The sequence below is a fragment of the Gymnogyps californianus genome, chromosome 6 (assembly GCF_018139145.2).
Source record: "Gymnogyps californianus isolate 813 chromosome 6, ASM1813914v2, whole genome shotgun sequence".
NCBI classification, from domain to species: Eukaryota; Metazoa; Chordata; class Aves; order Accipitriformes; family Cathartidae; genus Gymnogyps; species Gymnogyps californianus.
Window position 1 is genome coordinate 36,964,078 of NC_059476.1, and position 15,399 is coordinate 36,979,476.

Consider the following 15,399-nt stretch of genomic DNA (forward strand, 5'->3'; position numbering starts at 1 on the left):
AACATTAAGACTAAAAGTGATATGTACTATTATACTCTACCTTTTGTTTACTGTTTATCATTTTCCACACTTGTGTTTTAATCTTCCTTTTTGGTTATTAAAGGAGTCATTTAGGAAATTCTTCTGTGCCATAAATACTGTATTAGGCTCTCCATGTTTATTTTGAAAGAACATCTGAAATATTCATCACTTCTAGCAAGCAAGTGCTCATTGAAGAAAGAGTGTTTGTGAGTTCATAGTAATGGATACCAAGGAAGGAATATACTCATGGTTTTTCTTACCATTTATATTGTATGTTTTCCCCAGTTAAGCAGACACTTCTTTAATTTTATTCCTGATAATGGGAAGTCTGTATAGAAGGGATTCACACTTAAAAATTAATTCGCCTGCATTTCAAAAGGCATATTATACACCCTGCTTCACTTACTATCATTTTCCTTTTAGCCACTTAGCAACGTTCTCACTCAATTTGGGCAGTGCAATGCACCTCTCCTTAACAGTGGGGAAATGTTTGCAGTCACGTGCAAGTTTATTAACACAGAGCTCAGAAGAATGGGACAGTTGAACATAGCATCATATTGTCAGGGAAATCTACACTTATCAAGTATAGACAGCAGTGGCACCAGTGAGGAAACCTCACACAGCTCCAGATACAGCTGATGAAGAAGTACAGTCCATGGTCTTTCTACTAGGTTCTGTGGAGCCAAGGCTACCATTTGGATGGCTGCAGATGTTTGCTGTGTTGATGGAGATTAAAAAAAAAAAAAAAAAAAGACCACCAAAAAAAAAAAAGGGAAGAGACTGTGGGAGAGATCCAGAATAATGTATGCAGTGCTAAGTGAGTATTATAACTGCATGCACATTCTTTGTTCTCTGACTGATTCTGTTTGCGTGTTTATGCATAAACACTATAATGGTAATCATGTGCGCCAGAAAAGTGCTAACGATGCCTGCTAAACTCTGTAAAATCCGTTCAGTTTAAGCCAAGCCAAAAGCCAGAGATGACTCAGTATCTAGAACTTTTGGTTTGTTTATAAACATCATATCAGGAACCAGTAAAAGTTTAATTTCCATCAAAGCTACAAATACATACTTGAGCACTCTCTTAATTTTTCTCCTCTACACATGCAAAGCATAGTCCTTCTTAGCAAAAATAACTTTAAAATGTAAAGTTGGTTTGGCAGACCTGCTGTTGCCCTTTTTACAATGCAGGTTTAGTTTTGCTGCTTAAAGAAATTAAAAATACACTTTTTGTCAAGCTTATATGTGTTAACAATAGTTAAGGAAAGTAACTGCTAATGTTCATGATAATGCTTTGTGTGAGCATGGGTTGAACTGATTCTGAATATTTATTCTAAATTATGATGTATGTTTTTAGTGCAAAATATCTGCCAGAATATTTAGCTGGAAGAAATGAAATTTTATTACTTTTTTCCCCCTTTAAAATAAGATATGAGCAAGTCAATGGATGGAATTGCACTGCAGTGGAATTTTACAGAGGAAGAAGACAGAATGGTGTAATACAAGTTGGAAAGAATGTTGTCCAGAAAATACTTACCTTATTCTTTGGGTTTTTTAAAGGAACATTATCACCTTGGAACATATTCCTTCAGTAAATACCAATTAAAATTGCTTTGAGTACTGGTTGAAAGTGCCTGCCTATTTCTTACATGCCTTTTTGCTCCCTTTTTTTGATAGGGAGAGCTTACTTTTGGTATGTGAGTGGCCTACACAAATTAGTTAACTTCTATTTTTAAAAATAAGATAAATAAGTAACTTAGCTGTTAACTTAGTTTAAAAAAATCTAGGTCTCATCTTTTGAAATAAATGTTCTTCTAATTTTGACCCTTTTCAAGCGGGATGTGTGTCTGTCTCAGTGGGATTAAATTTTTTTTGCTCGATAGGCTCGTGCATCTCACGATGTGAGCAGGAATTATTATGGTTGTAATTTAGTAGCACACTTCCACGTGCAGCCTTTCCAGCACTTCCACATGAATGCACTCATGCAAACATATGAAGCACTTCCATATTTTGTTTGTACAGTACTGCTAAGATTACTCATGTATGTAGACTTTTTTTGAATGGAGTCCTAACAAAGAAGGCCTTTGTAAATGGTCTGTAAATTATTAATCTTACTCTAGTAATTTTCTAATCCTTAATTTTTCCAGCCAGTTTCTGGGGGAGTTCAAGCCTGTCCCTTGTGGACTTTTTCCTGTGGTGCAGAGTGAGCTGGATAGGATGCAGAGACGCTCTTCTTCCCTTGCCCCCCTGTTCCTGCAGAGCTCCCTTATGTCAGTGCTGCTCCCTCTCCCATCCACCTCCTTCTCAGGACCCCTGCACTGCTTGCTCAGCAGCACCATCATGCTACTCTTTGCCCCCACGACCCAACTCCTCAAAATGTTGGGGGAAGAAAGGGGCGCTGTCCTTTGAGAGAAGGACAGGGAGGAGCAGGGTTTTCTGTTTTAACTCATTTGTTGCTGTAGCAGAGCAGTTGTGAGGATAGTGCCACTCCTCAGGGAATGGTGGCGGCAGAGGCACAATGAGGCTGGGAAGTGTTGAGTAAGGCCAGGCTGAACCTAATGATTACAGTAGTTTTGGAGGGTTTTTGCACATTTTGAATATTTATTTGTAGATCTTGACTGTCACTGTGTGTTCTAGTGCAGTGCTGGGTCTTCCACTTTAGTGGATTTAGAGATGGAGCTTTTTAAAAAGGTAGAAAATGCATTTGTGATAAAAAATGTCATAAAATAGTCAGTAAAACTAACAGTTTGTGGGAAGGAAGGAAAACGTACATGTGTAGATGAAGGTCAGGTGCACAGGTATATTGGTACATTGTTTAGGTGTTCTTAATGAAGTTACAGCATTGCAAAATAAAGTTTCCTGTTCCAGGTATGTGATTTTGTTGATATTATTTGTATTCACTACTGAATTATGAGCTTTATTGAATACTTGTACTTGCTGTACATAATGTAGGCATTGAAATAATTGAGATGGCTTTGCAAATTCCAGAAATCTGTGGTCAGTTTGCTGTTTGTCCATACGTTTATAGATAGTAATATCTAGAAAATGCTTTGAAAATGGGCACTACTTGTTTAGAATCCGATACCATATTGCTAAGCAAATTTGTTTATTGCTTTTAGTAACTGATGTGGGAGAAAACCAGTGAGAAGCCCCAAACTTACTTGAGTGGCAGCAGATTTTCACTTCTGTGATTTTTTTTCTTTCTGCTATGTTATACTAAGATTTTTATATTTAGTGTTACTGAGTATGAGGGATTTAATTTAGCAGATACTACTGCAGTAAACTTTCCCATTGACATTAGTAGGAGCCTTGCCTATGTAGAGACCAAAAGATTTAATTCCTGCTAAAATAAATTCCGAATTATAGGATTTCGTTTGGGAGTTAAGAAGAATCCATGCATTCTTATAAAGGTGTTTTCTTTTTAAATGTCAAATACATGAAACCTAACTAATATCAAGAAAAAAGAAAACAGGAATTACATATAAGGAACTAACAATAATAACTTTTCATTAACTTATGTAAAATTAGTATATACAATATATTTGGCTGTCCTTGTCCTTACAGCTTTGATGTTAAGCCTTTTAGAATATTAGGATTTTTCAAGGCTGACTTAAAATTGAGTGGTTTGTGTCTTGACACTTGACTGTGAATTCCTTTCTCAGTCAGTGTTTTGTTGGTGTTGTCTGTATTGTATTATAATTGATGCTCTGTAGTAAAATTTGGCTCTACGTTTAATTTTCATAAAATGAAGGTTTTGCTGAACTTGTGAATAAGAGGAAAAATTTCTGTGTATCTAAAAATGTAAAGCATTTACTTTTGTGACAGATGATCACTGTCCGAATTCTGCAACGCAAACACCACTGTTGCAGTGCTGCTCCAGAGCATCATCACTATTATTCCAGTATGTGAGTGAAAGTTGGTACTCCTGTAAAGAGAAAGTGGAAGTTACATACAAAAAGTCCATTTTGAACTTTATTTAAAACCATAGGTGTGCTAGCTCTGACTGAGACAGAAGAGAAACATCATTTGCCATTTTTTAGGCTTTTTTCCTCATGAGATTAAGCAAAACATAGATGCAAAGTCCTGAATAGTGCTGTAGCCTTGTAGCTTGGTGGCTTAAGTGATCAGCATGACTATTTTTCTTTCTTTTATCTGACTTACCTTTAGCTGTTCCTCTGACATACCTGTCACCAGCTTTTCTATTGCTAAAGAGTATTAGTTATTCCTTTTAGTCTTGTGGCTCCTTATCAGCTTTAAAACCAGGCTAGAATATACTCATAATATAGATGTTTAAATCTGGAGGAGACTTGTGTGTGACTTGTTGCAATGTGTATTTGGGACCTGTGCTGCTATTTCAGAGTGAGGGGAAAAGAGGATATATGTGTGTGAGGGCTGGTTAGCATTAACTTACGGTGTTGTATGTCCTTAGCAGATCTGGTCTGAGATCAGCTACTGGCATGTAGCAACTCGTAAATAATATAATTGGTTGTACAACAGATGGTTAGGCACTTAAACTGGGTCCTAAATTAAGGAGCTGAATATCTTCCTGGTTAGATTATAGGAACTGGAAAGTTATGTTGTTACCTTAGCAGTTCAGATCTTTACTGAACAGAAACTGAAGGAAAATTGACTTGTATCAGTTTGGTTCAGGTATGGTAAACTCAGGCAAGATCATTGTGATCACTTGTTGTGCTGAGAGGTCGTAACACTGTATCAATTTATTTGGGTTAAGCATCATGTTATAAAAATAGCTCAAAGAACTTGAATTTGGAAATTCCCATAGATGAAAAGTGTATCAAAACATCTAACGAGATGCTTAAAAGATTCTTTACTCTTTCTCTGTCCCTGTGCAAAAATGTACACCATCGTTCAAGGCCAGACTTCTCTGGCCTTAACTTAAAGTCATTGAGTCTTGTTATACTTTTGTCTGTCAGAACAAGGAGCCTTCTGTTATCGGCTTTCTTTTCCACATAGACTTAGCTGCAGTTTGTGGCTTTTCAATTTTCTTTTTCTTTGGTAAATTGCAGAGAGTGCGTAGAGAGTGAACTTGAGGCTTTCACTTCAAGATGTTTCAATCCTTTGTCATTCTCATGGTCCTCCAAGCCCTCTCCAGCATATCAATGTCTTGCTTGAATTCGGTATGCCCAAACTGGGAGCTTTATTCCACTAGCACGTGTAAAAGTGCCAAGTACAGGACAGAAAGTAACCCGTCTTTTTCTAATTATATTGTTATTTATGCACCCAAGAATCTCACTAACCCTTTCAGTGATAAAGTTGCAACAGGAGTTTCTATAGTTACTGTGCAGTTGATTATTGACCATGTTAATGTCCTCCTTAAAGGCATTGCTTTCTAAGATAGAAACCTGCGTTTTGTAAATACAGTCCCATGTCTTTGTTGCTAGATACGCAACTTCACCTTTAGCTGTACTGAAATGTGTGCTTGCAGCTGGCTTGCCGGTTAATTTAGGAAGCATCAAGTCTGATCTTTTAATTATTTATTATTTTTCTATCAGTATTAATCACGGTTCTTTCAGATCATTGCTAAAAATGTTATATATAGCTGTGATCTGTTCCCTGAAGACCCTGTTACAAACACTGCGATGATTCTCCATTTACAGTTAAGGGTCAGGCAGTACTTTCTTAACGCTGTGGTGATGGTTTCATAAATGAGTAGACCACAAGAGACATTAGCTAGGATGGATAAATTCAAAGAGTGAATTTCTTTCATCTCTGCTTTTGAGTTAAAGCACATTAGGGGAAGGTTGTCTTAGGGAATACATATTGCTGCTGATTGTATCATTTTTCTTTTGAGGCTTAATTGAGTGCTATGTTTTCCAGAGCTGCCAGTGTCTCTCTGAGTGCTCAGTTTCAATGTTGAAGACAAATGATTGAGTAATTCAAAACACCAGTAAAAAACAAACCAAACCCAAACAAAACAAAAACTGCCAAGCAAGATGCTTGTTTATATTTGCTTCTGTGGCAGAAAAAGTACTGTAATGTTTGGGCTTTTTTTCTTTCCTAACACATCTGCTTCTTGGATGCCTGTGTAGGAGAACGGGGTGTCCTTCACTCTGTATTTTTTCTTGCTCCTGTTTGTAGCTTTCACAACCTAGAGCTCAGGGTTGATGGAAACAGTAATTTGAGTTTTGTGGTTGAGAGCGCCTATTTCCAAGTAGTAATCCAATAAATACACTTCTCTGGGGGTCACCATTTGAAGCCTTTAGAGCCAGAATTAGTATCCTGTAGTTCTTGATTTTGTTAGTAAGGGCATCCTTTGGGGTCTGATACTGTACATCTTCTTTGTAAGTGGTCTCACTGAAGTTGTTACACAAGGTGGGCAGGAGGACTGTGGTAATGGTGTAGGAGAGAAAATGAAGAGAACAAAGATGTAAAGACTTTAAGGCCATAATGTACTAATTCCTCATGGAAAGACAAGATAAGGAACTTTTTCTGGTGGGAAAGCTGCTTGGTGTTTGAAGAACATAGCAAAGAGGATATAAATGTAGATAACATGGAGATGAAACTGAGAAGGAGAGAGCTAAGCTGTAGCTTGGAGAATGTTTTTTGCTGTTATGGCTACGGATACGAAAAAAAATACAGCATCAACTAGAGCAGACTTTCCAGCTGTTGTAAGATCCAGTATGAAATGGTATCTGCTGTGATACTCAAGTTGGTGGCTTTGGGTGGATTTGATACTCAGGGGCAGGGGAGTTGGGAGGGAGGGGTATCCCACCAGGAAAGCCCACGTGTCCTGAGCAATCTCTGCCAGGTGTCCCAGGTCAGGTCGATTTCTCCAGATTTGCAGAACCTCTTGTTCCGCTGAGTTTCTGTATAAACCAGCCTCTCTGCTAAAACTTGTCTACATCATTTTGCCAAGACTAGAGGTTATTTGCTTTGATTGCAGTAGCTTCTAAAATGCAGAATTACTACCTGTCCTGTCTCTCAGTGCCATCTGTGAACATTGTTCTTTTGAGGAACAAAATATCTTGTATATGCAGGCTGTGTTACATTAATAAAGGGCCCCAATCTGTTTCTCTGCACGAAGACCTATAGAAAATGCACCTTACCTGAGCTGCTGTAGAAGTGTGGTATACTAAGAGACTGTTTCATGTCCACGGTTGTTACGCAAGTGTGGTGGTAACTGCTTTATGCCTCTGGTGTGGTTCATGGGAATATGCCCCTACTTAGCTGTTCTCCTCTCTCTGCTGGTAGCCTGCTCAGAAACCCTGCTCAGGCTGCAGCCTTGGGCAGCAACTTACAGCACATTGCTGTTGTGTGCGTTACAGTAGTCAAACATGAAGTAGTGTGGTCTTAAATAGAAGCTTATCCTTAAATGTATCGTTGTATCTGCATTTACTTTGAAATGCAAAAAAATTGGCTGTACTTAGAAGGTGGCCTGTACTTTCCGCAGCATCCTGCCTTACATTTGTCTCTGTTCTAACCAGTGGACAGCTTTCTACATAGCACTCAGCATAAGCAACTGTTTCTCCACACCTGTGCTTTTTCTCTCCCTATCCCCTGTCCTGTCCATATCTTATCTCCTTATCCCTGTATGTTGGTCCTGTACAGTGCAAGTCCTGGATTCCACTGAATTTCTGCACGTCCTGGGGAGCAGATGCTAGAGAGTCGGAATAAATTGCATAGGAGTAAATTGCTGCTGGTCAGCTGGCTGGTGCTTTCTTACCTCTTGGTGAAGCAGTGACATCTGACAGTTGGACCACAGTCATAAACAGTGGTTTATGAATAAAACACCCTGTTTGAATGTTAGATGAAGTATGTTTGGGATTTTTTCCCAACGGTTTTTCTGAAAGAAAAATTCTGTTGTGGTATTTGAGCTCTGAGGAGCTGCCAGCTCTATGCCAATGTGGAAGGGCACGTGGGGCTGGCTACGTGGCTGCAGACACTGCAGAAGGATCCAAACTTACCCATTGTACTGCAGTGGAAAAGAGATGCAAAGTGCGAGCACTTCTGACCCACTCATGCTTTTATGTTGATGAATGTTGTGACCTTGGGAGAACTGCCTTTTGGGTCACCCTGGTTATTGGCACAAGCTAGGAGGTGCAATCATTTTTTGATCTGTTGGGTACTGTATTCTTGTGGGGACTTGGGCAGAATCCTGTAGGGAAGGGCTAGTTAGGGGGACTTGGCATTGGTTATCGTGTCACTTGTCACGACTTGCTCATAGAGCCATTTTATCAGTAGTTGATCTGGGCATCATCTGTTCGTTCTGGTTTATGGGAGTAATTGTTTCTGGTTGTGTCCTTTATTACAATATGTTTTGTTACCACCTACAGAGGTTTGAAACAAGAGACATAAACCTATGGCCTGCTCTCTGTTGTACAGAAGATGTGGAAATGTCTTTAGGGTCGCTTTGGCCTTGTATTTTGATTGTGAATTGGTGAACTCTGCATTACCACAGAGGCATCTTGTGTTAAAAGAAAAGTTAAAGTCTGATGCTTCTCAGAATGGTGAAATGATTTGCTGTAACTGGGTTTTCATTTGTGCTGGAAGCATTAGCATACGGAGTGAATTTTTTTGTGTGTGTGTGTATATATGTGTGTGTATGTAAGAGAATGTCTGGTTGAAGTTTAAGTAATACAGCAATGGCTACAGCAGACTGTACTCTATGGTTCCTGTTCTAATAGGACAGACTAACTACTGCAGAGTCTAAGCTTGAGCATGATTTGTTAGTGTTTTATGTCTCCAGAGAGAGTAGTGCTCTCCTTAATGAGGAAGAGAGGAAATTACTTTTATTGATCTGGTTTATTCTTCAGCTTTTCATTACACTTGTGTAAAAGATTTAGAACTCAATCAGATCAGACTTATGTGCTTAACTTCCATGAATTTTAAGACTGTTGCTTGGAATTGTGGTATCCTTGTCTGTAGTTTTCACTGCCCCCCCCCCCCCCTTTTTTTTTTTTTGAGTCCTGCTTCAGGACTTGAAGGTAGGTTGCTTCTAGGTTGTTCAGCTGCAAAAGGTTTTTCCTGAGCTATTACTTTTGATCTGCCAGACTTACATTGAGAAAAAGAATCAAATGAGCTCTGCCCCTGCTAGTATGTCTGCATTTCTTTTTATGTTGGGAAACAATAACTTCACATATTAAACAGAAAAGGCCACTGGAAAGTCTGGTAAGAGAGCAAAGAAAAAGTTTTTTTTAGGATTCGTTGCTGTTCAGTAACAGAAGAGAAAAAGCAACATAGTGCTCAAAAGGAAGAAAGTTTGATTTAAAAAAATGTATCTGATTTTATGATAATATTTATTCTTTGTGTGGAAAAATAAAATATGAACCAAATCATGCCAGTGATATGATTCATCTGGTTCTCTTTTCTTCCTCATTGCATGTGGGCAGCTTCCAGTAATGTTAGTGGAAATAATGATGTATGAGGAATAATTTTATTTTAAAAGTAATTCCACTTTACTGCTGGGATCACTGGGGTCTTATGGGGACACAGCACTGCACCTGTGCACTACTAGCGGATTAGGGAATATCCTGAGTATTTTTGAGCGTAGCAGTGCTTTTTGGTCAGATGAAAGTATTTTTTTTGAGGAACAACATAGTTGAGAGAAGTGTGATGACATTTTTGCACTTTGAGTGCTGTCAGTGGCCTCTGTGTCAGATCATCTCATCTCTGCTGATCATGGATGAACCCTCCTCCTTCCCCTCACCTCTCATCGCTCTCAGTTTACCAGACTTAGATTTTTTTTTTTTTAATGTGGTGAGTGACACCCTCTAAAAATGAAGGGAATACAAAAATGTGGTGTTGTGTTGAAAAAGTACAAATGCTGGAGAATTATTTATTTTAATCTATTTGCTTCTATTTCCTTAGCCTCCTAATTGTCTAATTAAATAATTTTTAATAACAATTTTACATGGTTGGGACAACTTTTGGACTGATAGAGATCTTACATATACTTTTGCTGAAGAAAAAACAGAAATTTCATATCCTAGTTGTTTCTGAAGTTAAATTAAGGTAATTGAAATTCAGCTTTTGCACAGATATAGAATTGTGGGTTTTTACTTGTCCATGGTGGACCCTTTAAAATATTTTCTGGTACGGTTGCAGAGGCCTGTGTAATGCATTTACCCCTGCTAACAACAGAGCTGCTTAACTGCTTTTGTGGATCCCTTAGAAATTGCTCAGTGATCCCCTGGGTCTGTGGATCATTGATTGAAAATCACCAGGACCCAGAGGAGTTCAGGCTCACAGACCATTAGTCAGCATCTGTGTGTAATGAAAAAGCATTAAATAAGGTATCTTTCTTTCTTAATGTAATTTCCATAGGTTTGACTTAGCTGCGTAAGTGCTGGACATGTTTTTGCGTAGCATTTCCATGAGAATTTATGATGCCTCTCATAATATCTAGGGTATGCTATGGATTCCCAGTTTTGTTTTTTATCAGTTGGGAATCAGTTGAGGTGAACACTGGGCTCCAGATGGAGCTGGGTCTGTATGCCTTGTCTTGCCTGGGGGTTTCTGGCAATTCCATTTCGATGGTTATGATTAATCGTAGATCTATTTTGCATTTGCTCTTCTGAGTTATTTTCTCAGAGAAGTCCATGCACTTTAGTTGGTATGACCACAAAACCATATCTGATTTAACTGAATGTTTTATATTAAACTGGGTGCTATTTTCTGGGAACTGCTGAGATGTACTGTGCCAACATATAGTTAATTAACCAGTTGTATTGCTTATACCTGATTTGAAAAGCAGTACTGGTTTTCTTGTTCAGTAGGGCTTAAGGCTACAGATTATTTAAATAACTCTTAGATGTTACAATAAGATTAAGTACCAGCACTGTCTACTGTGACTTAAAATTATTTTTAAAAGAAAATTTAACATAAATAGAAATAAAATTTTATTAACATAATAAAAATTAGATTCCTGCCTTTATTGTTCTCTTTGCCTGAGTTCCTGCCTTTTTTTTTTTTTTTAAACTTAAATTGCATAACTCCTTACTTCATATCCATAATACTATCTTAAGGCCCATATACATATTCTTTCCAGGACACAGTATTCTGACTCTATCTAGATTTTGACATTGCTTCAACCACTTTAATTGTATAATATCAGTGAAGATGAAGAATATATTTAACCAAATATTAGAATTTAGAGTTTACTAAAACACTGTTAAGGATAGCTTACACGAGAGACTGTTCAGAAACCTGGAAGTTACCCTCTGAATGCAGATGCTAAACACAGTGTTTAGAGGGTAACTTTCAGGTGAGCTAATGTTAATTGGCTTACTATCCATTTCAGCTTAGGTTTTGTCATTTTTTAAGGACTTGAAACTAAGCCTGAAAACCAGCGATTCTTGCTAGTGTCCAACTAAGTGTTGTATCAGTTTATTGGTCTAGCCAATTGGTATAATTATACCAAATTACTACTAAACTTTCTGTGGTACAAGCCTTTAGATTTCAGTCCTGCTTTGAACTCAAGGGAGACTTTAATCTGCTTATGCAAATTCATTAAAAATTGAGTCCTTAGATCTGACTCTAAATGCTAACGTCCTTTATCTGTTCATTTATTTCTTTAGTCTCCCACCACCATGTGCACACATTTTCTTCCTCTGCCCCCCCCCCCCCAACAGTGGGGGAAAATAGCTATAAATATGGATAGGGTCTTTAGGCTTCAGTGTTTTTTATGATTTCCTGGGTTTTTTTCCAATGTCTGTGCCTGTGCTTCATTAGGATATTCCTCATATCTGTGAAAGTAGGGTTTAATTGCTGTAAATCTTATCCTTCTTATTTTTAATGTTTTTGAACAGCTGTTACAACAAATTTTTTTATTATTATTTTATAGGCAAATTTAGAAAACAAACCAGTAAATGGCCGCAGACCAGAACTCATGGAATGCAGTATATGTGGTCATGGTGAAAAATACAGGGTGAAAACAAACCAAACAGTACCCATTGAAAATGCGCAGTCTAAGGAGAAGGAAAGAATGACAGGCTTAGAAGCAGAGAAGTGGGCACATAACGAGAAGCCATCTTTTGGTGTCCATGTCAACGGAGATATCCATGGAACTGTGACAGGCAACGAACACTTGAAAAACGCTGAAGACAGTGAAAGAGCAGTCTCTCCCAGTCAGTTAGCTGAGCCAAAAAAATCATTTGCACAGACCATCAAAAATGGCATAAAACCCCTACATTATTCACCACCGGAAGCAGTTGCTTCGCTGAAAAAAGTATCCATAGAGGAAAGGACGGATTTGACAAGCAACTCCCATATGCAATGGACGAAGGGTACCAATCTGAATAACATAGTAAACACTCTGACAACTGGTATTGGCTGTGTTCACCCAGAAAAGCAAGGCAATGTTTTAATGAAAGAGGAAAACTGCACTTGCAGCATCTTTGAGGATTCTGATAAGTCAGTTTTGCAGACGGGTTCCATTTCGGATCTGCAAGAAAGCTTGTGTTGTCCTCCACTGCCTGAAGAGGAAGTGCATGTAGGGAAGGATGGCTTTAAAGTACCTAATGCAGAGACACAGCATGAGGATTCTTCACTCCAGCAGACTTTCTTGTCCTTGATTAAAAACAGAAATTTAACTGTAGAGCAGGTTGTAGCTATTGAAGCTTTAACACAGTTATCCGAAGCCCCTTTAGAAACAACTTCACCAGCTAAAACTGAAAGTACTGAATGTACAGAAGAAACAACTTCCAGCTTGCTCCATAGTTATAAAAGGGATATCTCATCCTCCTTCACATCTTCTGCATTAAAAGAAATCAAAGACACTTACTTACAGAATGAGCAACAGCTTTTGGCTCACTGCGCTCACTCGCAGAAGCAGCTCCCTAATAAGGCAGTGTTATACAATGGCCAAAGTTCAATTTCTGAATTGCGTGATAAACCTGCCAGTCTGGCTGGTGAGATGTATAAATTACAGTTATCGTCAAGAGATACCAAAACTTTCTCTGACTTAACATCTAATGCAAAATCATTTTCAGGATATACTACCAAGAAAAATTATACTCATGATCCAGTCACCCTTGCACGGTATTGCAATGCTTCACGTAATGTCCAGCAAACAAGTAACAACTTGGAAACTCTTGGCCAGTTAGAGCAAAAGCCAACCTGTAATGATTTGAACTTGGAAGCTAGTTCTTTGATTAAAGAAGGAGGAATTCACAGCCAGGATGAAGAGGATGTAGCTACACAACTAACTCAACTTGCAGCGCTAATTGAATCAAACCAGGCAAATCCAGAGCAGAAGAATGACATAAAGGCATCACTGCTTAATCTAATATCACACGAGAGGCAGCCAAAATATAACCAAGATGTGTTGCAGAAAAAAGAATCTGTATTTTTTAGGCATAATTATAGTTCCTTACTGTTAAAGCAAAAACAACCAACAAATAAAAAAGGAAATGCTTTACCATGGAAACCAAGACACAAAAAGAAGCCTCAAGAAGCACGCTATCAACAAAATAATCAAAACCAGCTAGAGCTGTTGTCATGCCAGCATAGCGAGTTACAGGACATTTGGATATCATCAAAACTGCACAAGCTTGGTCAAACCATGCCACAGGACTCCAGAATAGCTCTGTCTGAAAAAAAATCTCCAAGAGCCAAAGTACAGAGAGCACTGAATCAAAATACTTTAACATCACAAGAAAAAACTAGATTATTTCTCCCGCAAACACAGATAAAATTCCACAGATGTTTACCTGAGGTACCGCAAGAGAAAAAAAAAGACAGGTTGTTTGGCTGTGAAGTGGTGAATGAGCAAATCAAAACTGCAGGCTCCGGTGACCCACTAGGCATTGATCCACTGAAAAATGAAGTTGTTGCACGTAACCAATATAGCGACCTGTCCTCCCGTAATCCTCTGGCTGTTTCACAGTTGAAAACAGCATCCTTATTGAACAGACCAAGTGAAAACCTACAGATGTTTACAGAAAAATGTAATTCTCAGGTACAGCAAACAGCGAATGTCAGTCAGACGCATCCTTTGCCTCAAGCTTTTAATCAGTCTAACCTGAGAGCTAATGAAATGCGTAGGGAAGACAAAGCCTATATTCAGCAAGGTGCTGCCGAACAAGTAGATCCGAAGTCGCAGGTGCTGCCTGTTCCCTGTGGTGGGGCCCAGGTACCAGGTTCTGTTGAAGCTCTCAGGAATATGGAGTGTGCGGGCGAAGTGACCGTTCTGACATCAACCAGTTTGGGTACTGACCACCCACAGAGCACAGGCGACTCAGGGTGTTCTCCAGCAAAAAACACGCTCAGCAGTTTCCTTGAATCACCTATGAAGTTTCTTGATACCCCTACAAAAAATTTAATAGATACACCTACAAAAAAAGGACAATCTGAATTGCCAACTTGTGACTGTGTTGGTAAGTCTTTTTGCTAACTTTTGCCTGTACCTTTCAGATGGAGGTGTGTTCATGTTGCTTCCTTTAACGTGAGGAAGTGTACTTGATGCTTACTTAACTGTTGCAAACGGATCAGTGTTTTGCCGTTAGGAAATGGGAGGAAATTATTTTTTCCCTTTCTGTAACTTTTGCCTGGTGTTCTTTGGGCCTGCAAAGCACAGCAGAATTGAGTATTTTTGGTATTGCAACTGGCAGGTTTAAATTCTCTGCTGAAATGTAAGCCCAGGAGGAAAAGGAGGTTTTCTGTTTGTTGTTTTGTCATTGCTGACTTGTGCTCTATGTGAATTTATCTGCAGTATATCAGATTCTGCTTTTTATGGTCTAGAACTAGTTTTTGCCTGACATGGGCTGGGCAAAAATTTCCCAGTATATTGTCATTGTTGCCTAAATGCTGTTAGATAAGCAGCAGGGCATAGCTGTGGGCAGTCTTGTTACTGTCACTGTTAGTCCTGATGACCGATGTCAGTTTGCCTTGAGTCCATGCCAAAGGCTACTAGATACCTCTCCTCTCTGTGACGAGAGGCAAGGCAGAGTTCAGGTGAGGCCACATATGTAATAATTTGCATTGCAGGATGAGATGTCAGACCAAACTCAATATTGAGGATTTTGCAAATACAGCTTGATTGATGGTGTTAGACATGCTGTGTTTTCAGACTATCAAAGCACACAGATGGAAAAACAAGTCAGAGACTTAACAACAAATTGTGCACAGGCAGATTGTTTCATCTTTGCTTTAATGTTCTGAATCAACAGTGTGCTAGTTAAGAGGTCTGGATTATGTTTTCTGTTCTGTAGTATATGACTATCAGTTAATTCCCCCCCACCCACCCCCCCAATTCTCCTTTGTCTAAAATGAATTAATAATGTTTTCCTACCAACAAGGATATTGGGAAGCTTACTTAGTCAATACATGCCAGCTCCTGTAATGAAAATTTGTAAAGAATGTGAAATATTACTGTAATTAGGATTAATTTATAACATAAAGAAAAAATACTAGCAGACT

At 38.6% G+C, this 15,399-nt stretch overlaps 1 protein-coding gene across 1 annotated transcript in view; it reads left to right on the forward strand.

Moving 5' to 3' along the window:
- The window catches only part of TET1 (tet methylcytosine dioxygenase 1), a 74,184-nt gene that overhangs the window by 23,973 nt on the left and 34,812 nt on the right, over positions 1 to 15,399 (forward strand). The window contains exon 4 of the mRNA XM_050898660.1: positions 11,825 to 14,357. Coding sequence (XP_050754617.1) covers positions 11,825 to 14,357 — 2,533 coding nt within the window. The remainder of the gene's footprint in view (positions 1 to 11,824; positions 14,358 to 15,399) is intronic.